The 18,029-nt window shown below is 37.7% G+C and overlaps 5 protein-coding genes across 16 annotated transcripts in view; 3 read left to right on the top strand and 2 right to left on the bottom strand.

The window, feature by feature from the left end:
* The window catches only part of LOC143347066 (uncharacterized), a 97,721-nt gene that overhangs the window by 31,447 nt on the left and 48,245 nt on the right, over positions 1-18,029 (bottom strand). The gene's annotated exons all lie outside the window — the stretch shown is intronic.
* On the top strand, positions 1,988-7,796 carry LOC143347070 (vanin-like protein 1). 3 transcript variants are annotated; one of them, XM_076775933.1, is made up of 8 exons: positions 1,988-2,110; positions 4,858-4,959; positions 5,124-5,264; positions 5,477-5,623; positions 5,750-5,913; positions 6,000-6,214; positions 6,541-6,645; positions 6,728-7,796. In XM_076775933.1, exons 2-8 carry the CDS (start codon positions 4,900-4,902, stop codon positions 7,504-7,506), a joined length of 1,611 nt encoding a protein of 536 aa, XP_076632048.1. In that variant the 5' UTR covers positions 1,988-2,110; positions 4,858-4,899; the 3' UTR covers positions 7,507-7,796. The 3 variants fall into 3 exon arrangements, with proteins under 3 accessions (XP_076632048.1, XP_076632047.1, XP_076632049.1); XM_076775932.1 differs by lacking the exon at positions 1,988-2,110 and adding an exon at positions 4,006-4,101; XM_076775934.1 differs by lacking the exon at positions 1,988-2,110 and adding an exon at positions 4,558-4,693.
* On the top strand, positions 8,489-9,792 carry LOC143346048 (cytochrome b-c1 complex subunit Rieske, mitochondrial). The gene is made up of 3 exons (XM_076773788.1): positions 8,489-8,690; positions 9,023-9,200; positions 9,407-9,792. Exons 1-3 carry the CDS (start codon positions 8,489-8,491, stop codon positions 9,696-9,698), a joined length of 672 nt encoding a protein of 223 aa, XP_076629903.1. The 3' UTR covers positions 9,699-9,792.
* Med11 (mediator complex subunit 11) lies at positions 9,904-11,179 on the top strand. The gene is made up of 3 exons (XM_076775965.1): positions 9,904-10,109; positions 10,381-10,521; positions 10,855-11,179. Exons 1-3 carry the CDS (start codon positions 10,034-10,036, stop codon positions 10,974-10,976), a joined length of 339 nt encoding a protein of 112 aa, XP_076632080.1. The 5' UTR covers positions 9,904-10,033; the 3' UTR covers positions 10,977-11,179.
* Positions 11,177-16,584, bottom strand: Rtgef (Rho-type guanine nucleotide exchange factor). 10 transcript variants are annotated; one of them, XM_076775921.1, is made up of 12 exons: positions 15,957-16,575; positions 15,743-15,869; positions 15,484-15,661; positions 15,206-15,421; positions 14,934-15,132; positions 14,557-14,793; positions 14,383-14,461; positions 14,125-14,249; positions 12,248-12,383; positions 12,017-12,118; positions 11,595-11,679; positions 11,177-11,525 (listed from the first exon to the last, which is right to left on the bottom strand). In XM_076775921.1, the coding sequence occupies exons 1-12, from the start codon at positions 16,023-16,025 to the stop codon at positions 11,363-11,365; spliced, it is 1,716 nt and encodes a 571-aa protein (XP_076632036.1). In that variant the 5' UTR covers positions 16,026-16,575; the 3' UTR covers positions 11,177-11,362. The 10 variants fall into 10 exon arrangements, 4 of the variants coding, with proteins under 4 accessions (XP_076632036.1, XP_076632035.1, XP_076632034.1 ...); XM_076775920.1 differs by having other exon boundaries at positions 12,200-12,383; positions 15,957-16,572; XR_013080548.1 differs by lacking the exons at positions 11,177-11,525; positions 11,595-11,679 and having other exon boundaries at positions 12,200-12,383; positions 12,798-14,249; positions 15,957-16,177; positions 16,317-16,582.

Raw genomic sequence — 18,029 nt, 5'->3', positions numbered from 1 at the left:
AGGTGGCGAACTGACGATCCACGGGTCGCGTTTGACCCTTGCTGGTACTTGTTTGACCCGCAGATTCGAAGCACTTTGAAAAATGCGATCATATTTTTAGGCTCCGTACAATCTCATTATGTACTTGTAGCATGATTAGATATTGATACACGAGCTAGTACTTTATCGAATATAATCAGTGGTTTATCAACCGATACAAATGTATTAAGATAAACAGCAAAATAAATCCATCAATCGTGTTTATTTACAGTAGGAGGATAAACAAGAAAATCAATCAGATTTATCTATCGATATTATTTTGCATGATACATTTTGTACAAGCACGCGATATTATTTCAATGATATCCAATTTTTGACCACGCAATTCTGTTTAATATTTATGGATATAAAATTAATATTAATCCTCGTTCAATAAATAGAATAGTTATATTAATTTTCATCGTATCAGTAAAATTCGTCTCTAGACATGTAATTGTCTTCTAACTTAATCAAATATTATTATAATTTTTTATTACGCAAAATTACTTCCAAAACGCCATAGCATTTTTCCTATTTTCATTTTTGTTTTGCTTATTTCCCCAACTCTGGTGCACAGAGACAGAGAAATTGATTAGCTGTAACCGAAGTGGAAAGGAAGGCCGTCCAATCGTGGAAAAACACTAATTACAATGAAAAAAAGTGGATCACTGCGTAACAAATGTTTATCTTCAATCGAACACCGTAGATCACTATTGTTTTACTTCTACTCCCACCTTCGATCTATATCTTCGACTATCACCGAGCTACTGATCGAGAAAGTTATATTTACAGCAGTCTCTCGATCATCCAACCTGATAAAATGTAGCGAAACAGCTGTGATCGCTGAACCTTACCGTCTCGCCTTGCTTTTTCTATTTTTATTTGACGAATCGTTACATAAAAATAATAGGGACGAGAGCTGGTCGTATATTTACAAGGATGCATTAAACCGAGTATTAATGAAACGATCAAGTAACTCTGAATAGCTTCAACAAATTTTGTTTTACGATTGTAATCTATTTTTTCAAACTTTTGATCTACAGTGTAGGTACAAATAACATCTATTAATAGTAACGGCAATGGCGATAATAATAATAGGTCAATTGCTCATGCAGATTTTGTCTCTGATAACGCACAAATGAAATTAGCTCTAACCTGGTTACAATACAACGTAGGATACAGATTCGTGTCAAACAACTGATAACTTCGTAAGCAGCCGCGGTAAGATTCGCGTCGCATTAATTAATTTCAACACACCGTTCTCCTTTACGAGAACGTTCACGTATTATTGCCCGAGCATTATAGAGATCAACGACGTCGGAAAAATTCCCATTCGTTGCAAAGTCATAGTCGTTTAGAGTTTCTAATCCTATAAGAACCAGGAACGATGTCAATTGTACGATTGAAACGGGCAATATGGGGGCTTTGCAACTCTTTGCAAGATTGTTCTTGTATTTATACAAAGATTAAATAGAAAATTCCGTTCATCCAATTTTACTAAAATTTTAGTAAAATAAATAATTAATATTAATTTTATTAACATAAGGATGACTCACTTCCTATGATCACACGTAATGTTATTATTTTACAGTAAAGGAATTATAATTCCGCGAAAAAGTATCGGTTAATAAATTTCGAACAAGACGATACAAGTACATTCGACTCTAATGCAAAATCGTTATAATTTCAAAAGTTCAATTCAAATGCGACGCGTATTCTAGTTGTCCAATCACGCTAAAATTTTACAATCTATGGGGGTGCGTCGAAAAAAAATTAAAAAAAAAAAACGTTCTGACCCCTGCAGCTGAGGACCACCCTAGCGTATACGCTTTACTCGGTCATTTCACATTCTTCCCGTTCGACTTCTGTTTCTCCCGCTCATCAAATACTATTTTCTAGAAAAGGCCAAGTATCAAATGTCATACGCTGTACGTTGATAATGTTTATAAGTTTCCTGATTGTGTGAGAGACAGGGGAAACCCGATTGGGAGGCACTCTTGAGTCATGTTTATCGCGATTCGTTAAAATTCTCTCGCACCGGGAAGGTCGAGTCAGTTGCAAGAAATTCCTGCACGGTGCCAAGCGATATCAGGTACTGTTCTCGTATCTCTTTATTCTCGTTTCGTACACAAATATTGCGCGATGTTACACACACCAGTGCGGTTTCGAAAATCGGTAATAATACGAATTTACCAATTAGAATAAGCAGTAAAGACCATGTTACGGAAAGGACTACAATGGAACCAAAAATAGGTTTTCATTCGAAGTACAGATGACCAATTAAATTAATACACAGCAATTTATTTACGACGTTTATTCGATTGGACAGTTAAGTTTTTATTCGTTCGTCGTAAAATATTTCATTTTACGTCTCCTTCACTTCAAAACGCTCGGAATTTTGTCAGTAAGCAACATTATATGCATATTTCGTCACTCTTCGTTTATCTTATGTACATATTTTACACGTTTTTTACTCAGCAGCAGTGTGACCAAAAGCATAATTGAATGCGTCAACGTCGACACTAAAAACGACGAATTTTCTTAGAGTCTAACAGAGTGGTGGGGATAGCTGATATAGTATATTATCGCACGAGGCACGCACGTGTAGTAAAATATATACACGGTGTTCGGCCAATCCTGGGAAAAATTTTAATAGAGGATTCTAGAGGCAAAAATAAGACGAAAATCAAGAATACCAATTTGTTGATGGAGACTTCGTTAAAGTTATTAACAATTAAAAGTTATTAACAATTAAATTCAAAAATTTCAATTAATTCTGAAAAAATTATTTTCGGTTGCGGGGGTCAATTACAATCATTTTTGGTCAATAGACATACCCCCGAAATCCTACTCAGTTTCGAGAAAAAAATTCGAAAATATGTGAAATTTTTCGACAAAATTAAAAAATTTCAAATCGTTTTGGAAAAATTATTTTCGGTCGCAGGAATCGATTACAATCATTTTTGGTGAATAGACATACTCTCAAAATCTTGCACATTTTCGAGAAAAAAATTCAATACGGTCGGAACTTTAAATGTAATTTAATAACTTTCATTTCGTTAAAAAATAATAAAATTTCTGAAATTTCATTTTCTGTCTCACTTCCTCTTGTGTTCATTTCTAAATCTATTGGTAACGTTGCGAGTAACACGGAAATGGTAATGGGGCTCTAGAGCCCCAGAGAAACGGGCCGAAAAAATACATTAGATGATAGGTCTACTCGTATACCTCGTCGGTGTTATGACATTCGTTTTGTTTTATCCGACGTAGGTAATACAGCCCGCCGATACGATCGGCTTTAAGAATCGTCTTCCCTACTTTATCGACTACAGTCGCTATATCTTTCTTAAATACTACGCTATAGCCCCGATCGGTTATTTTAGATACAGACAATAAATTCGCATGGAGATCGGGAACATGCAGAACGTCGTTTAATCTAAATTGTTTTTGTTGTCCTTCGTGCAACGCTATTAACGGAACGGTTCCTTTCGCATGGACACTCGTCGACATATTATTCGCGAGATTGAGTTCTTTACACTCGGGTTTTTCCACGTTCACTAAATCATTAACGTTTTTGCATAGGTGCGAGGTGCAGCCGCTGCGAGGCACCACGCATCGCAATTCGCACTCGTAAGCAATGCTTTTTCAATAATGTCGGGCGCGTATAAACTCGTCACATCGACGTTCCGTGTACATTGTCGCGCACTACCGATCCTTTTATCGCATTCCGAGGCTTTATGTCCCACTCGTCTACACCGATGACACTTATATTTAAAAGTTTCTTTTTCGGATCAACTGTCTTTGTTCCGGTTTGAAAAATTCGATTTTCCGCGGTATTTACCTGCTATCATCGCGTTAGGTACCATGTCGACCGTTTGATTTTTCCGCGCATCATATTCTTCAATGATCTTTACGCGTAATGTTTCTGGATCCGGCAACGCGTCTCGCGACTCTATTGCGCATCGAAAATTTTCGAACGTATTCGGCAGACTATATAACAACATGATCGCTTGCACATCCGGATTTATGTCTACGTTAATTTCCTGCAGTTTGTCCACCGCATCGAAAAATCTACCTAGATATGTATGGATATCTTCGTTTTCTTTCATTTTATGAAGTAATAGTCTTTTCAGTAAAGTTGCCTTCTTCGCAGATCCTCTGGATTGATATATTTCCTCCAGTCTCTTCCACATCTGGTGGGACGTGTCATAGGACTTCACTTGCTTTAATTCAGAAGTAGTTATTGATAATATAATGTCCGACTTAGCTTTCTCGTCGTTTCTTTTCCAATTTTTGTACGCCGTTTCCGATGCAACATTGTTTTCAATTCGTTTCAGCACTTTACATTCACCACTAACGTAATTCCACGCGTCATTTTTCACTAACAGAGCTCGCATCTGCATTTTCCACGTGTCATAATTATCATGCGTTAGAGTTTCGATCCGAGCGAGATTTGATGCGATCATTTTGATTAGTCTTTCCATTCTACACACTTAACCTTGAAAAACACGTGTTCGGATTCTGCGCTTCACTTTTTATTATCGATCGCACTATTCCTCCTGGGCCCATAACCTGATGGCACAGTGGTCGAGGCAAAACTAAACATAAGAGAACATAGTAAAATTTAGAGGCGAGAACAGGTGACTGCCAACGGTTACTCGGGCGTCGCAAGCCGGTAACAATTGTCTCATTTTGGCCTCTAGAATCTCCCATTAAAATTTTTCCCAGAGATGGCCGAACACCCTGTATACATTCCCAAATACATTCAATAGGTATAAAGTGTAAAAATCATGTTGCTCATAGATTTTTCTCTTTGTTTTCTTTTTAAATGTCCTGTAGCAACCATACCGCACAAAACACCTGTCATTAGCAATATCTAACATGCATGGGACTGGAAGTTATTTGGAACTCCTGCTAATTCTTCTGTGTCTTTCGTATAAGGTAAAGTTAAATAAACTTAGATTAGCAGTTTTCCTCAATTTTAAGTATTTGACTTCATTCAAATTAATATAGTTTTTGTTATTAAATAAACTTTAATATACATATGTATGTAATGAAGATGTAATTTCTTGTTGAAAGATTTTGTTATTCACTGTATGAAATAGGTGACAGGGCAACAGCAATTGGATTACTATGTAGGAGCGGTGGTAGAATTCTCACCGAATTACTTTAGGGGTGATGCTTTGGCAACTTTGCGAAACAATACCAAATCTTATGTAGAATTTATAAAACAAGCCAAGCAACAGGTAAGACACAACACTTTCATTAGATACAATGATGTTGTTAACATTCTTTAAGAGTTTGTCTTTGGCACTTTTATATATTTTCACTGTTGTAATTTATATAGTGCCTATTAAATCTGCATCTATTCGAGACTCCTGCGATTTTGCTCATGTTACTGCATTACTAAAGTTCATCTTTTCATTGAATAAACTGTACTTTTACGTAAATTATACAGAATGCTGATATTGTCGTATTCCCGGAAGATGGATTGACATCGATACAAGTGCCGGTTATATCCAAAATGGATTCTTGGTCAACGATAGTACCTGCAGTTGAGGACGAATACGTTCCGTGCACGGGAAATTGGACAGGTATTAGCGAAGTAAGCGATACTTTTTTTCTTATTGCACTAAATCATTGATAGTCGAATATCAGAGTCCATCATGGATAAAGAGATCGCGGCACTACTACGTTATAACCTAATTCGAGACATTCTGTATTGTCATAGACGTTAAAGAACATATCGTGCGCCGCGAAAGACAACAGCATTTACGTGCTAATAAATATCGCAGAGAAGGAACGTTGCAACTCTAAAAACCAATGTTTTCTCGATGAAGCGATTTACCACAACACCAACGTGGCGTTCGATCGTACAGGAAAAATAATTGCCAGGTAATCGTATTTCTATGTTACGGCGACCGATCGTTGACATATCCCGTAGCGATAATATAGCTTACCCATTATTACGCTGCGAACAGGTACCGCAAAGTGAATCTCTACATGGAACCACGATTTCGTCCCACCAAGATACCGGAAATCGTTACCTTCGACACTGATTTCGGAGTGAAATTCGGCACATTCATATGTTTTGATATATTATTCTGGATTCCGAGTTTGAATATGACAAGGGCGGCAGGAGTTACGAATTTCCTCTACCCGACCGCTTGGTTCTCCGAAGCGCCATTTTTGACGGGTAAGTTGCGAAGTCTGCTTGTGTACCACAATGAGTATCAATTTAACGCGTTTGTGGGGCCCATCGTTTCCCGTACTTGCTGCCAGAGGGACCGTTCCTCTCGTAAGCACTTGACCGAGCTCCCATCTGCATCTACATATACAATCCTCGACTGACTCCCAATATCCCGGCGTCTAAAGCAGGGTCTACTAGGATGCTTTACCGAACGAATCCACTCTCCCTATTCTTTTCTTACTATCTTTTCAACAGAACCCCCAAACATTAAACGCGCTATGTAGATCCCCAGAGAATTTGTATGATAACCAATGTTCCTGGTTTCGTTTCAGCCATTCAAACTCAATTCGGTTGGTCCTATGCCGAGGACGTGAATCTGTTAGCGGCTGGGTATAATAATCCAACCTCTGGGAGCACAGGAAGCGGTATTTATTTAGGTACGCGTATGCCATATATTTATCGAGCTAATATTTTCTGATCACTGTTTTTTACATTTCTCATAACCGTTCGACTCTTCAGGTCGTGATGGAATAGCCAACGCGACGTTCTCTAGTTATTCTAAACATCGACTCTTAGTCTCCCGCATTCCAAAGAAAGAACTGAAGAACCCCCGACCGGAGATATTACAGGAACATGCCTCCAATTTAACGAAATACACGCTTCAAATAACAGGGAATACTGTCGATGGAGTATATATTTTGCACGACAATATCACGTTATTCAAACATATTCCTGTGGAACCGTTGATGACACAAACATCTCTTTGTCACGATGGTTTCTGTTGCCACTTTGACATTCGCGCGGACACTGCCAAGTCATCGATAAACTATCATGCCGTGGTTTACAATGGAATTCGTCCTTACGGTCTGGAAGTAGAAGCGGGTATTCGCGTGTGCGCGGTGATACAATGCTCCGACGAAGCGGGCATTTCCTGCGTTACAGTTAGTCGATCAGACACTGTGTTTAACGAATTGAAAATTACGACGACCATCGACGACTACGAACAGGTTCTGGTGATGCCAAATACATTAAACGCCTCCATGCTTCCATTCGAAGAATGGAAATACACTCACCGTCTGGGTACAAATGGAACAAACCTGACACTAGAGCTAAGCCAATCGACCAAAGATCTCGTCACATTTGGATTATACATCAGAAACTTTGATAGGGATTTATGGATTCCTAAAAGCACAAAAATTGTACCTAATGTTACCGGTGCTGGAAGTTTACCCGACCCTTCCATAATCAATGTTTCGTTTTTCTCAATGTTTCTTATCTTTTCTTTATTTATTTTCTAGGCTCCGACTTCATTTAAACTGACACCAATTTGTCGCGCGATTCGTTTGCGCGAAACATAAAAATATTATTTAGACATTTACTTACATTCGATTGTAACACAGTTTTGTTTTGCGTCATACGCTTTTTCTACTAGTCATAAACAACAGCAGTAAGAGTCACATACAGTAATTAAATGTTCAAAATACTACAACCGTTTTCATTTATATGCATATAAATCATTAGGTGAAGAATGTATTCATTCAAATGATTACCATAATAGTATATTATAAATACAATGTTATACAATTAACTTATTGCTCATTATTAACTTTATACTAATGTATTCTTTTTTTTTAGTCAACATATGGGCAGCTATTACTAACTAATTATTATGCTTTATTAAAAGTATATTAATTAGCACAAAAGAATTTCGTTTTAATATGATGCATACTTTTTTTTTTATTATTAACATAACCTCCACACAAATTACCACCGATCAATATAAAGCGACTCATGATGTATGGATACTTCTTTTGGACACTGTACAAGGTGTTAGGCTACCCCTGGGAAAAATTTTAATGGGAGATTCTAGAGGCCAAAATAACACGAAAATCAAGAATACCAATTTGTTGATGGAGGCTTCGTTAAAAAGTTATTAACGTTTAAAGTTCCACCTGTAGAACGACAATCTGCGAACAGCTATAGTGGTTCTCACTCAGCATGAGATAACTCTAGTTACTGATGTATCAACAACCTTACAGTATTCTGAGTAAAAGCCACTATCGCGCGTACACAGCTGTTCTCAAGTTACCGTTCTACAGGCGGAACTTTAAACTTTAATAACTTTTTAACGAAGCCTCAATCAACAAATTGCTATTCTTGATTTTCGTCTTATTTTGATCTCTAGAATCTTCCATTAAATTTTTTTCCGGGGTTGGCCGGACACCCTGTATATTGTACGGAAATAAACAAAATAGCCAAAGAATGGAAGATCGATGAAAAATGTCGCTCATCAAAGTGTCAATTCGAATATTTGGGAACTGGTTGAACGGAAATATCGTTTGCTTAAAGAATCGGTACGCACATACCGACTTACCAGAACCAAATTTTGAAGAATATCGCCGGAAAAATATTCGAGAACCAAATGTATCGGCAACACGAAGCAACGATGAACGGAAAATGGCGACTTACGCGGCGTCTTTCGGTACGTGTATTACGACTTGTAAATTTTTCTTCAAAACGAAAGATACAGTAAGCGTAAAGTGAAAAAGAAACGACAAAATGGTTTTTCAATAAAAGTAACCGTAGACCTGGGCAAGAATATTATTTGAAATCAAAATAAGAAATAACTATTTGAAATAATATCTGTCTTTTACTTCATGCAACGTTATTTGAAAATGATCGAAGTATTGATTTATAAAAAATAACAGCATTAACATTTAACAAATGTTGGACCGTTCTATAAACTTGCAGTTTCATCAAAATTTTTCAAATAAAAAATTTTGTTTATTTAAAAAAGTATTATTTACTTGTCAGTTGCTAGTGTCGCATCCCTATATACAATGAAATCTCACATGTTGCATTATGTGGTGTTCATGGCTGCATCACGAGACATAATAGCAGAAGCGCAAATCGAAATTAATTTGCAGAGTATAACGTTGGGAAAAGTTTCGATTTTCAAATGGCGAGGAAAACCAATTTTCATCTACCATCGGTATGGATGAAATAAATTTATCGGCAACAAAGATGGACAAAATTTATATTGTTACTAAACAAATAATGAATGAACACTCATTATTCAAAACTTGTAGCTAGATACAAATTTTGCCCATCCCTGGTCGGTAACTTGATGTTTTCCATTCGAACCTATTTCCAACGAGACTATTTATTAAGATAAACTACCCTTGGAATACGTTTTAGTCCTGAATCCATCATAGAACAAGAAAAACTCGTGAATGTCACGCAATTAAGAGATCCCGAAAGTGACGAGGAAAGAGCAAAAAGACAAGAATGGTTGATCGTTATTGGGATTTGTACTCATCTTGGTTGTATTCCAATTCCTAATGCTGGCAATATACCCGGTGGATTTTATTGTCCATGCCATGGATCACACTTCGACGGGGCTGGACGTATACGTCAGGGACCAGCGCCTACAAATTTGGAAATACCCAAATACGAATTTCTTGATGATAATACCGTTCTCATTGGTTGATTTGTCAAAAATAAAAATAATGCACATACGTTTACTGGACAAAACAGAATAGTCGATTCAAGATATTCTTTTCTTTATATCTTCATTGTTATTGTTATTATTGTCAGCAATGATTTTTGTCAAATACGAAAGAAACAACGTCTCATCTTTGAACGAGTTTTACAAACTAGTGTCGTTGCAAATCGGTAGATAAAGTACATACTAGCGCCGCGGTTCTGCTATTTCCGGTTATATTCGATTAACCTTAAAATCGTGGTTTTGCCGTTGTTTTGTTTTCTACTCAGTTTTCTCTGTTCACATACGAATCGTGCAAATACAATTGGTCTTCCTACGCGATGACACCACCGATGGAAAGAATACAGATCTTGGAAACGATCGAAAAAGATATTATTGTGTGCCTACAAAGTGCAGGTGACTAACGCTACTCTAATTCGACGCTCATCGCTTAACCTTTTCACTGCTGAATTAATTTTATAATTTACTTTAGAATAATTATACTTTATAAATATATGTAAATATTAAATAAAGAAGTACAATATCTGATAGAATTGTTCTCAAAAGCCGACAAGTTTATGTATCTATTTTCTTTAATTTGAACATCTAGAATAATGCTAATGTTTAAAAGGCAAATGTGACAACGATTTCTGTATTACGTTACACGCTAGTTTTTATCACTGTATAGGACAAGCATTTGTGGAGCTCAGCAAAGAAAAATCTAGTTTAAAGCAAGCTGAAGCACAAACTCAACAATTTCTAAAAACACTGGGTCATGTGGAGTCCAAGTTGAGCGAACAAATCAACTATTTGACACAAGTTTCAACAGGTAAACACTGTCTATAGATGATTATTATAAATTTTGATAGAAGTGATATAATATCATCCTCAAAGGAAAAACATTATCTGAATAACCTATTTTAAGTTTCTCATCTTGTATATGACAAACAAATTTTATTCTGTATAATACACTTACTATTTCACTAAACTGACATAGCAACCAGTCAAATAACTGAAGATCTACTTCAATTTCAATGAATATAACACATTTTACGAACTATTTTTTGAATATCGCGTCATGTAATGTTGACGAGTTTTTGTTAAAGCACATCGAAATCATAGGGTTAACATGTGTTAGATATGTTGTTAATTTCTGTTTTAGGACAACCGCACGAAGGTTCCGGATACGCGAGTCAAAAAGTTTTGCAAATGGCATGGCATAGGTTGGAACACGCGCGAAGCAGAGTGAACGAGCTCGAACGTATTAAAAACAAACCGAGATGAGAACATATTGTAAATCGTTTTCGACGATTTATAATTTTAATTGTAACGCTCAAATCTAGTCAATGGATATTGAGATTTTACAATGATCGTCGATCGTATACCTTGTACGTTTTGATTCGATAATTGCGAACGATCGATCTTGTTCCAGTAAGCGTCGATATGCGAACAATCTAACAGGAAAGATGAAAGAAAGGTATACGTAATTTTGTATGTTTATTTATTCGTCCTTGCTACGTCTTTGTTAGAAAATAACGCGGTAGAAAATTTATGGTTTAAGGAACATTCCCATCGCGAAACGCAGATTGCACCGTATTAAAAAATTACGGATGTAATTTAACGTTTGTTGACTAATTATGGTAAGGAATCGATTTGTGCGAGGTAAAAATTCAGGGCACCGATCCATCTACAACACCCATACTACGTTTTACTGTAGCAGCTAGTGAAAGTCTCGATCTTCTCTCTTCGTCCAGCTGTTTTGTCAGCAGAGACATTCGTGATTGCAAATCTGTCATTTGACTTTCCAACGTTTTAACCGTTTCCGATAGTATCCTACAAATGAAACATACACTACCGACAGGTCCAAGATATTTATAATAGAAATTCAACGGAAACGTTTACCTGTTGCTACAAAACTCCCAGTTTCCCCTATTATGCGTTAAAGATGTCCTATCGCGTGCTTTATGCGAACCATATTCCAACATTGCTAAAATGGAAATATAACATATGATACGTTACTATTCGTTCAAAATCGTTGCATCTTAACACTTTGACGGCCGCTGTCACGTATACGTGACTTTGTGAGCTAGCAAACGTTGGCCACTGTCACGTGTGCGTGATCTATTGTACCAGTCACCATTTCATCATACGTTCAACTTATTAGGTTTGTTGTGGTTACATTTATAATTCCTTATAATAATATTCCTAGTATCTTCGTGTATCTCACTTTGGTCTACAATATCAGTGGTGACGGACAACGGTCTTCGCTTGATACGTGCGACCATTAAAGTGTTAAAAAACAATCAACGGGATCGATGACCTACAAGTCGATTCGCCAGAGTGCACAGTGAACCTAGCATTGACGGAAAGACAATATGCCTCGATCACCTTCAATATAATCGCATCTTCCTCGAATTGTCGTTCATCTACAAACGAGAAAGTATATTATCTTTTATAACAATATCCTCATAGTTCAAGAAGTTCAACTTGAAATTTTGAATTCGTACTACACGGTCGTGGTGCGCGTGACAAATCCAAACTGGTATCAGTTTTACCAAATGCCCTAAAAGTGTACAGAGGAGGAGCTGGACGTAACGAAGCAATGCACCAAGATGCTCTAATCCCTAGAGGTGGACAAGGTTCCACAACTGATCGTTGCTGTTGCTGTTTCCCGTTCTGGTGACTGGAGATCTGGTGAATCAGGAAACACGAGAATTAAAGGTGTAAAACCATCGCGTGACAGCAACATAGGGCTCGCTATGATTCGCTAAAATGGAAATTACAGTCTCGAAAAACATGCCCCGTTTACGTGGTCAGTATTCTACGTATGTCAAAGGTAGAAATTACAAAGAAACTAACCGTCTACAAGTTTAAGACGGGTCCTTTCTTTCAATTCGATTTGTCGCGATGCGTATCGGTATTAGCAAAGCGAAAGCTTACTTCACACAACATGGCTGTGAAATGAAAGCATACGCTCGTTATAAACGGTAAGGTACTACATACATACAATTAGTAAGTAAAACGGGTGAAGACGTTAACTGAATAAAAAAAAAAAAAAAAAAAAAAAAAAAAAATAGAGAAAACAGCCATGCCATGGAAGCTTGCCTTGATCTGTGCATCCAGAAAACGGTATAGATTTCTTCAACCACCAATGTGCATACAGTCCCGACGTATAGATTTGACTCGTTCCGTCGTATTCGTCTTTGACGACAGGACGATCCGGTTGGATCGCCTTTCTTCCAACTTTTCGTTTGATGGTTTGATGGGCGTACGGTATTGGTTGCGTGAACCTTCTCTGTGTCGAGTTTTCCGACTCGTTCGTAGACACGTGTACCGCGTTTCCCTCTATTTGCGTTTCGTTGGCATCGTGCGAAGGATGACTAACATTTTGGGCTCTCGGGTCGGTCGCATCGCGAACCGAAGAACTCAGAATGTCTTCGGCACTTTTTGATAAATCGGACAGATGCGCGCTGTCCCTGGGAGTAGAATCAAAGGGCGAGGTACAAATACATTGATGCTCGAAGTTATTTTCATCGTTTTCACTTTCGACGTAAGAAGTTCTCTCGGGTATTTGGATATCGTACTTGTTGCACGTATACGATTTACACGAAGAATTGATTTCCGAGGAGTTCAGTCGATAACTTTCGGCCATTCCTGAATCTAACGAACGTATGCTAGCATCCGCGCGAGAATCGAAATCGATCTCTTGTCGAGGAGACGCGTCGGTGTTGCACGCGCGAATCGTCGGATGTTGAACGTTGGAAGCAACGGTGATCGGTTGTTCTCGAGTATATCCGGTGCTCTTCCAACAGTTTATCGCGGTCGCAGTGCCCGCGTATTGCTTCTTTGCATTACCATGTCGATCTCGATGCAATTGTCGGGCGATTGGAAATGAAACGGGAAGATCGACTAAACGCGATCCACAAACGGGTTTACCGTTGGCAGCAGTCTTGTTTACGTTATCGGTAACGACGCCGGGCAGAGTAACGGTAGAAGTAAACACGGTAACGGGTAAACTTTTGGTGGCCTCGCGCATGCTGTTGCGTTCGGATACGAACTCTGTGAAAGACGAATCGTTCCTTATCCCCACTGTACTAAGATCGAGATCGCCCAATGCGTATTTCACATCGAGGATCAACGTTGATTTATGCAACGTCGACGTCCCATCGTGTCGTTGCTGTCCCACGATTTTATTCGTTTCGAAACTCGATGTTTCGGAATCGTTGGACCGACATCGGTTACTATCTTGCGTCGGGTAAAGGGTATAAGTTGTTACGTTAGGCTTTCGCATTTTTACGTTACTTAAATCCGGCTTCAAAATATATTGCAAATAGAGTAATTTCTTCAGTAGTTCGGGACGTATAATCTTTCTCCTGACCAGCTTGGCAAAATACCTCGAGAGGCGAGCGTACGGAGGTAGATTACAACTCACACGTGATGTGGTCGACGATTTCACTAGACTGCTGCTCGTTGTTTGTTCTTGTATTAAAAGTTCGATCCAACGCTGCTGATCCTCTTTAGTGGCGCAGAGCACAAGTATGCTTTCGATCATCGGCCCTAAGGGAAGAAGCGAGAAGGGGAAGGAGAACGAGAAACCGAGAGACTTTTATGAAAGGAAAAGCTCGATGGTTTCCTCCATAAAGATATATTTATCTTCTGTACTATAGCAAACTCGTATTAAAACCCTTACCTGTAATTTCAAAAGCGTTTCTAATTTCGTCGGTATCTTCCATTGGAATAATATTAATCCCAGTTAACGGAAGCTTTCCCTGCAAAAGGAGAGTGCGCGATATAAAATTGCTTGAGCATGCGTCTTTGTATTGAAATTGGCGGCAAAATAGAACATGTGTGGTTTCGAATATACTTCGTAGACGAAAGAACTCATCCGTGGGCTGGCACTGAGCACCAATAAAGTTGAAGAAAAAAGAACAAAGTATCTATCCCGGCGGTCTAATCCGGTCGTTCCGCTTGCAAGAATAACAGATCCAACATAAAGGATTTCTCCGAGCGAACTTAGCTCCTCCCCCTCCCATCCTTTAATACCACTAGTTAATACTTGAAGCGCCAATTCGCGTTGCTTTCGTATGGACGCACATCGATCCTGTAGGACGAAACACGGGGACAGTAAATACAATAATTCGAATTACTACGATATTTGAACATTAATACGAGTTACTATAGCATGTGGAACGTGTCAAAGATAGGATATCAAGACACTATGAAATAATCAAAGCTGCGTACCGCTATTTCTCTGTACACGACTATACTGCGCTGGGTATCTCCTCTATCAGGGTGGTTCTTTTCCATATACCTTTCTAACTCTTGAAGCATAGCAGAGTATTTGTCTAATCTTCGAAAGGGTTTACTAAGGCCAGTCGTCAGTACTAATATACCAGGCGATATTGCCCCGCTATCTTCCATAAATTCATTCAGTTCGTCTCTATAACAAAGTGCTATTTCCGTACGAATTCTCTGAATTTATAGACAAGATCCTAAAATTTTCTTATATATACCTGAAACGATCTAATATGCATACAGCCCGTGGATGATTTCTACAATATGTCGTATGAATAGACTTCAATCTTGGTGCTAGCGTTAAGAAAAGATTACCAACTCTTGAAGAGCAACCTTGAGTCATAGCTGCTTCTAAGCTAATAAGCAATCGTTGATGCACTTCCAAAACTTCATGCACATTACCTAAAAGTTGCTTGTACTCTTCTTTGTTTAATCTAAATGCAATATTTATGAAGAATTTCACTTGGATGTCATAATATTAAGCATATTTACTTACACATTGGCTGATTCTAATGGATGCAAGAAACTGTTTATCAAGCCTTGTAACTCTGCTACATTCACTCTTTCAGAATCAACTATGTCTTTTAATACGATATCACGATTAAGCTTATATTGCGTAGGTGACTCTTGCAGAGTTTTTTCTGGGGATGTTTTGACCACTGAAAGTCCACTGTCTAAGTATGTACAAACACGAGAATAATCTAATCGAATCGCTATGAATGTTAAAATAAGTTACTATATTCTAAAGTCAATACCTGGAGCCCTGCATTCTTTTACATAATTCGATGGAAACCATCCTGTTTTATCGTTCAATGTACCCTCCCACCAATCTTCCTCGTCCATCTGTGTAATCGTTATCACATCTCCTTTTTTAAAACATAACTAAAAATAAGAATGCAAAGACAATTGAAATTCAAAGCCAACCGTGCTTTTAGAAGAAGTACGATAGCTGATAAGAAATGAGCATACTTCGTCATTATTGGTTCCTTTAAAGGAAAAGAGTGCAGTTACGAACTTTGGTGCATCAGACTTTGACATGATCGTTGTCTTAAATGGACAAACTCGATAGCAATTTCGAAAAGTCCGTTAGAACTAAAAAGCTCTATAGAAAGCTTCATACGTCAGCAACACTCTACAGAACAGCTGTCCCGTTTTGTCTTTGCTTTATTTTTTCGTCAAGTAAACTGCACCTTAAAGAATGAAACGACACGACGTTGAACAAATCAAAAACACTCCGTACATTCAGTTTGTGATAATCGATATTTATGAAAATATGTTTCACAATATTTATCCTCGAACGTTTAATAACAGTGTAGGTACAAATCGTACGTTTAACCTTGCTTCGTCGTGCCGCACAATATTCGTTGCCGATTGTAGTTGATCGTACTTGACCGCGTATAACGAGTATTTAGCAGATCGAATCGGAAAATCCGAATTTAACCGAGGATGTACTGGATACATCTGTTGTACAAGGAACGTAGAGGTTACTCTTATATACAGATGCCTGTGACATCTCGGCAAGCAACTATTAATACCCTATACGTGTATGTGCAAAGCGAGTAGGTACCTAAGTATGTACGATGGCACATACATACTGTATGCGACTATTTCACAGGTATATAAGCTCCTACTTATTTACAGAGCTCACATATCCATGATCTTGGCATGGATATGATTTATTTAGAATTCCTGGAATAACCACGCCTTTTATATAGAAAACAGTAAAGGTTGCGATTAAGTCGAATATCTTTTCAGGATTATAATTTACTTTGTAACTTGATCGAAAATATCAACTCAATATTTAGATTTGACTCGTATGTTAAGACTCGTGCAGTTATAAATAACTGTTTAAACCTTTTCATAATCAAGCATTTACTTTTACCTATCTATATCAGAATATCTGATGACATAGATACGTGCTCTAAATAGAAAAGTCATCAAACCCTGTTAATCCCTCTTTTTAACATACGTTAGATATTGATTTTAAGTGTAACTTTTATAATAAACGAAACCACGATTATGAATTAATTCGTAGGAAATTTTACAATGATTCCTGTCTAGCTTAAAAATATAGGGCGAAATATAGGATATACATATTAAATATTTGATGGAACTTTTCATCCTACGATTCGAGAGCTTTTAAATACAGACAAGATACAGAATAGGCGTTGCAACGCTGCACGCAATGCTTTTTTCTGCGCACGGATTGGGGGCTTACGAATCTCCTTATCATTTCCGTATCACAACCAACGTTACCGGTTCACACTAGAATTTGAAATTAGCAGTCCTAGTGTTTGGAGTTAAAACTAAATATTGATCATATATCAATCAAAGCCATTGGTCTCATAGAGCGCGCTGTGAAATTATTGATTTTTTACGTGATCAGTATTTCGGTTCGTTAATCGGTGATAAAACCGCAGACGACTTATACGAGTAGACCTTCTACCTAATGTATTTTTTCGGTCCGTTTCTTTGGGGCTCTAGAGTCCCATTACCATTTCCGTGTCAATCGCAACGTTACCAACAGATTTAGAAATTAACACAAGAGGAAGTGAGACAGAAAATGAAATTACAGAAATTGTATTATTTTTTAACGAAATGAAAACTGTACGGTCCAGAATTGAGCATTAATCGATTAATTTCATTGAAGTAATCGATTGGTTAAGATTATTTCAAAATTTCAAGATTATTGAGATACCTGAGGATGTACCTCATTGACAAGTACACCGAAAATCCACTATTTTTTATTTTAAATTATAATACATCAGGCTGTTTCGTAATGCTGATGCACGTACTACCAGTGTTATACTTGAGGCATTCTATAGGATGCAACTCTACAAACAAACGTGATCAGTGACTATACGCAACGCTACACCAAATGTAAACGCGAAAATATTCATCGTTCGCAACGCTAAAAGTAATCACGATAAATCCAAATTATGTGCAACGCTATTTTTAAAAGAAATGCGATCATTTGCGTTCCACAACACTAAAGCAAACCACGATCTGCCCCAAAATACTGGCTGTTGATCTGAAAAACTA

The sequence above is a fragment of the Colletes latitarsis genome, chromosome 10 (genome assembly GCF_051014445.1).
Source record: "Colletes latitarsis isolate SP2378_abdomen chromosome 10, iyColLati1, whole genome shotgun sequence".
NCBI lineage: Eukaryota > Metazoa > Arthropoda > Insecta > Hymenoptera > Colletidae > Colletes > Colletes latitarsis.
This window is presented reverse-complemented; position numbering and strand designations above follow the sequence as displayed.

What these genes read in the sequence shown, in the direction of transcription:
- LOC143347070 (XM_076775932.1), top strand. Translation starts at nt 4,021, where the DNA reads ATGATCGCTTGCACATCCGGATTTATGTCTACGTTAATTTCCTGCAGT. An exon ending in TTCTGTGTCTTTCGTATAAG is followed by an intron (nt 4,960 to 5,123) that starts GTAAAGTTAAAT and finishes TGTATGAAATAG; the next exon opens with GTGACAGGGCAACAGCAATT. An exon ending in CGAAGCGCCATTTTTGACGG is followed by an intron (nt 6,215 to 6,540) that starts GTAAGTTGCGAA and finishes GTTTCGTTTCAG; the next exon opens with CCATTCAAACTCAATTCGGT.
- LOC143346048 (XM_076773788.1), top strand. Translation starts at nt 8,489, where the DNA reads ATGTCGCTCATCAAAGTGTCAATTCGAATATTTGGGAACTGGTTGAAC. An exon ending in GACTTACGCGGCGTCTTTCG is followed by an intron (nt 8,691 to 9,022) that starts GTACGTGTATTA and finishes TTTACTTGTCAG; the next exon opens with TTGCTAGTGTCGCATCCCTA. An exon ending in CCAATTTTCATCTACCATCG is followed by an intron (nt 9,201 to 9,406) that starts GTATGGATGAAA and finishes AATACGTTTTAG; the next exon opens with TCCTGAATCCATCATAGAAC.
- Med11 (XM_076775965.1), top strand. Translation starts at nt 10,034, where the DNA reads ATGACACCACCGATGGAAAGAATACAGATCTTGGAAACGATCGAAAAA. An exon ending in TGTGTGCCTACAAAGTGCAG is followed by an intron (nt 10,110 to 10,380) that starts GTGACTAACGCT and finishes ATCACTGTATAG; the next exon opens with GACAAGCATTTGTGGAGCTC. An exon ending in TTTGACACAAGTTTCAACAG is followed by an intron (nt 10,522 to 10,854) that starts GTAAACACTGTC and finishes TTTCTGTTTTAG; the next exon opens with GACAACCGCACGAAGGTTCC.
- Rtgef (XM_076775919.1), bottom strand. Translation starts at nt 16,025, where the DNA reads ATGTCAAAGTCTGATGCACCAAAGTTCGTAACTGCACTCTTTTCCTTT. An exon ending in AAGGAACCAATAATGACGAA is followed by an intron (nt 15,870 to 15,956) that starts GTATGCTCATTT and finishes TCTTATTTTTAG; the next exon opens with TTATGTTTTAAAAAAGGAGA. An exon ending in TCGTGTACAGAGAAATAGCG is followed by an intron (nt 14,794 to 14,933) that starts GTACGCAGCTTT and finishes TTCGTCCTACAG; the next exon opens with GATCGATGTGCGTCCATACG.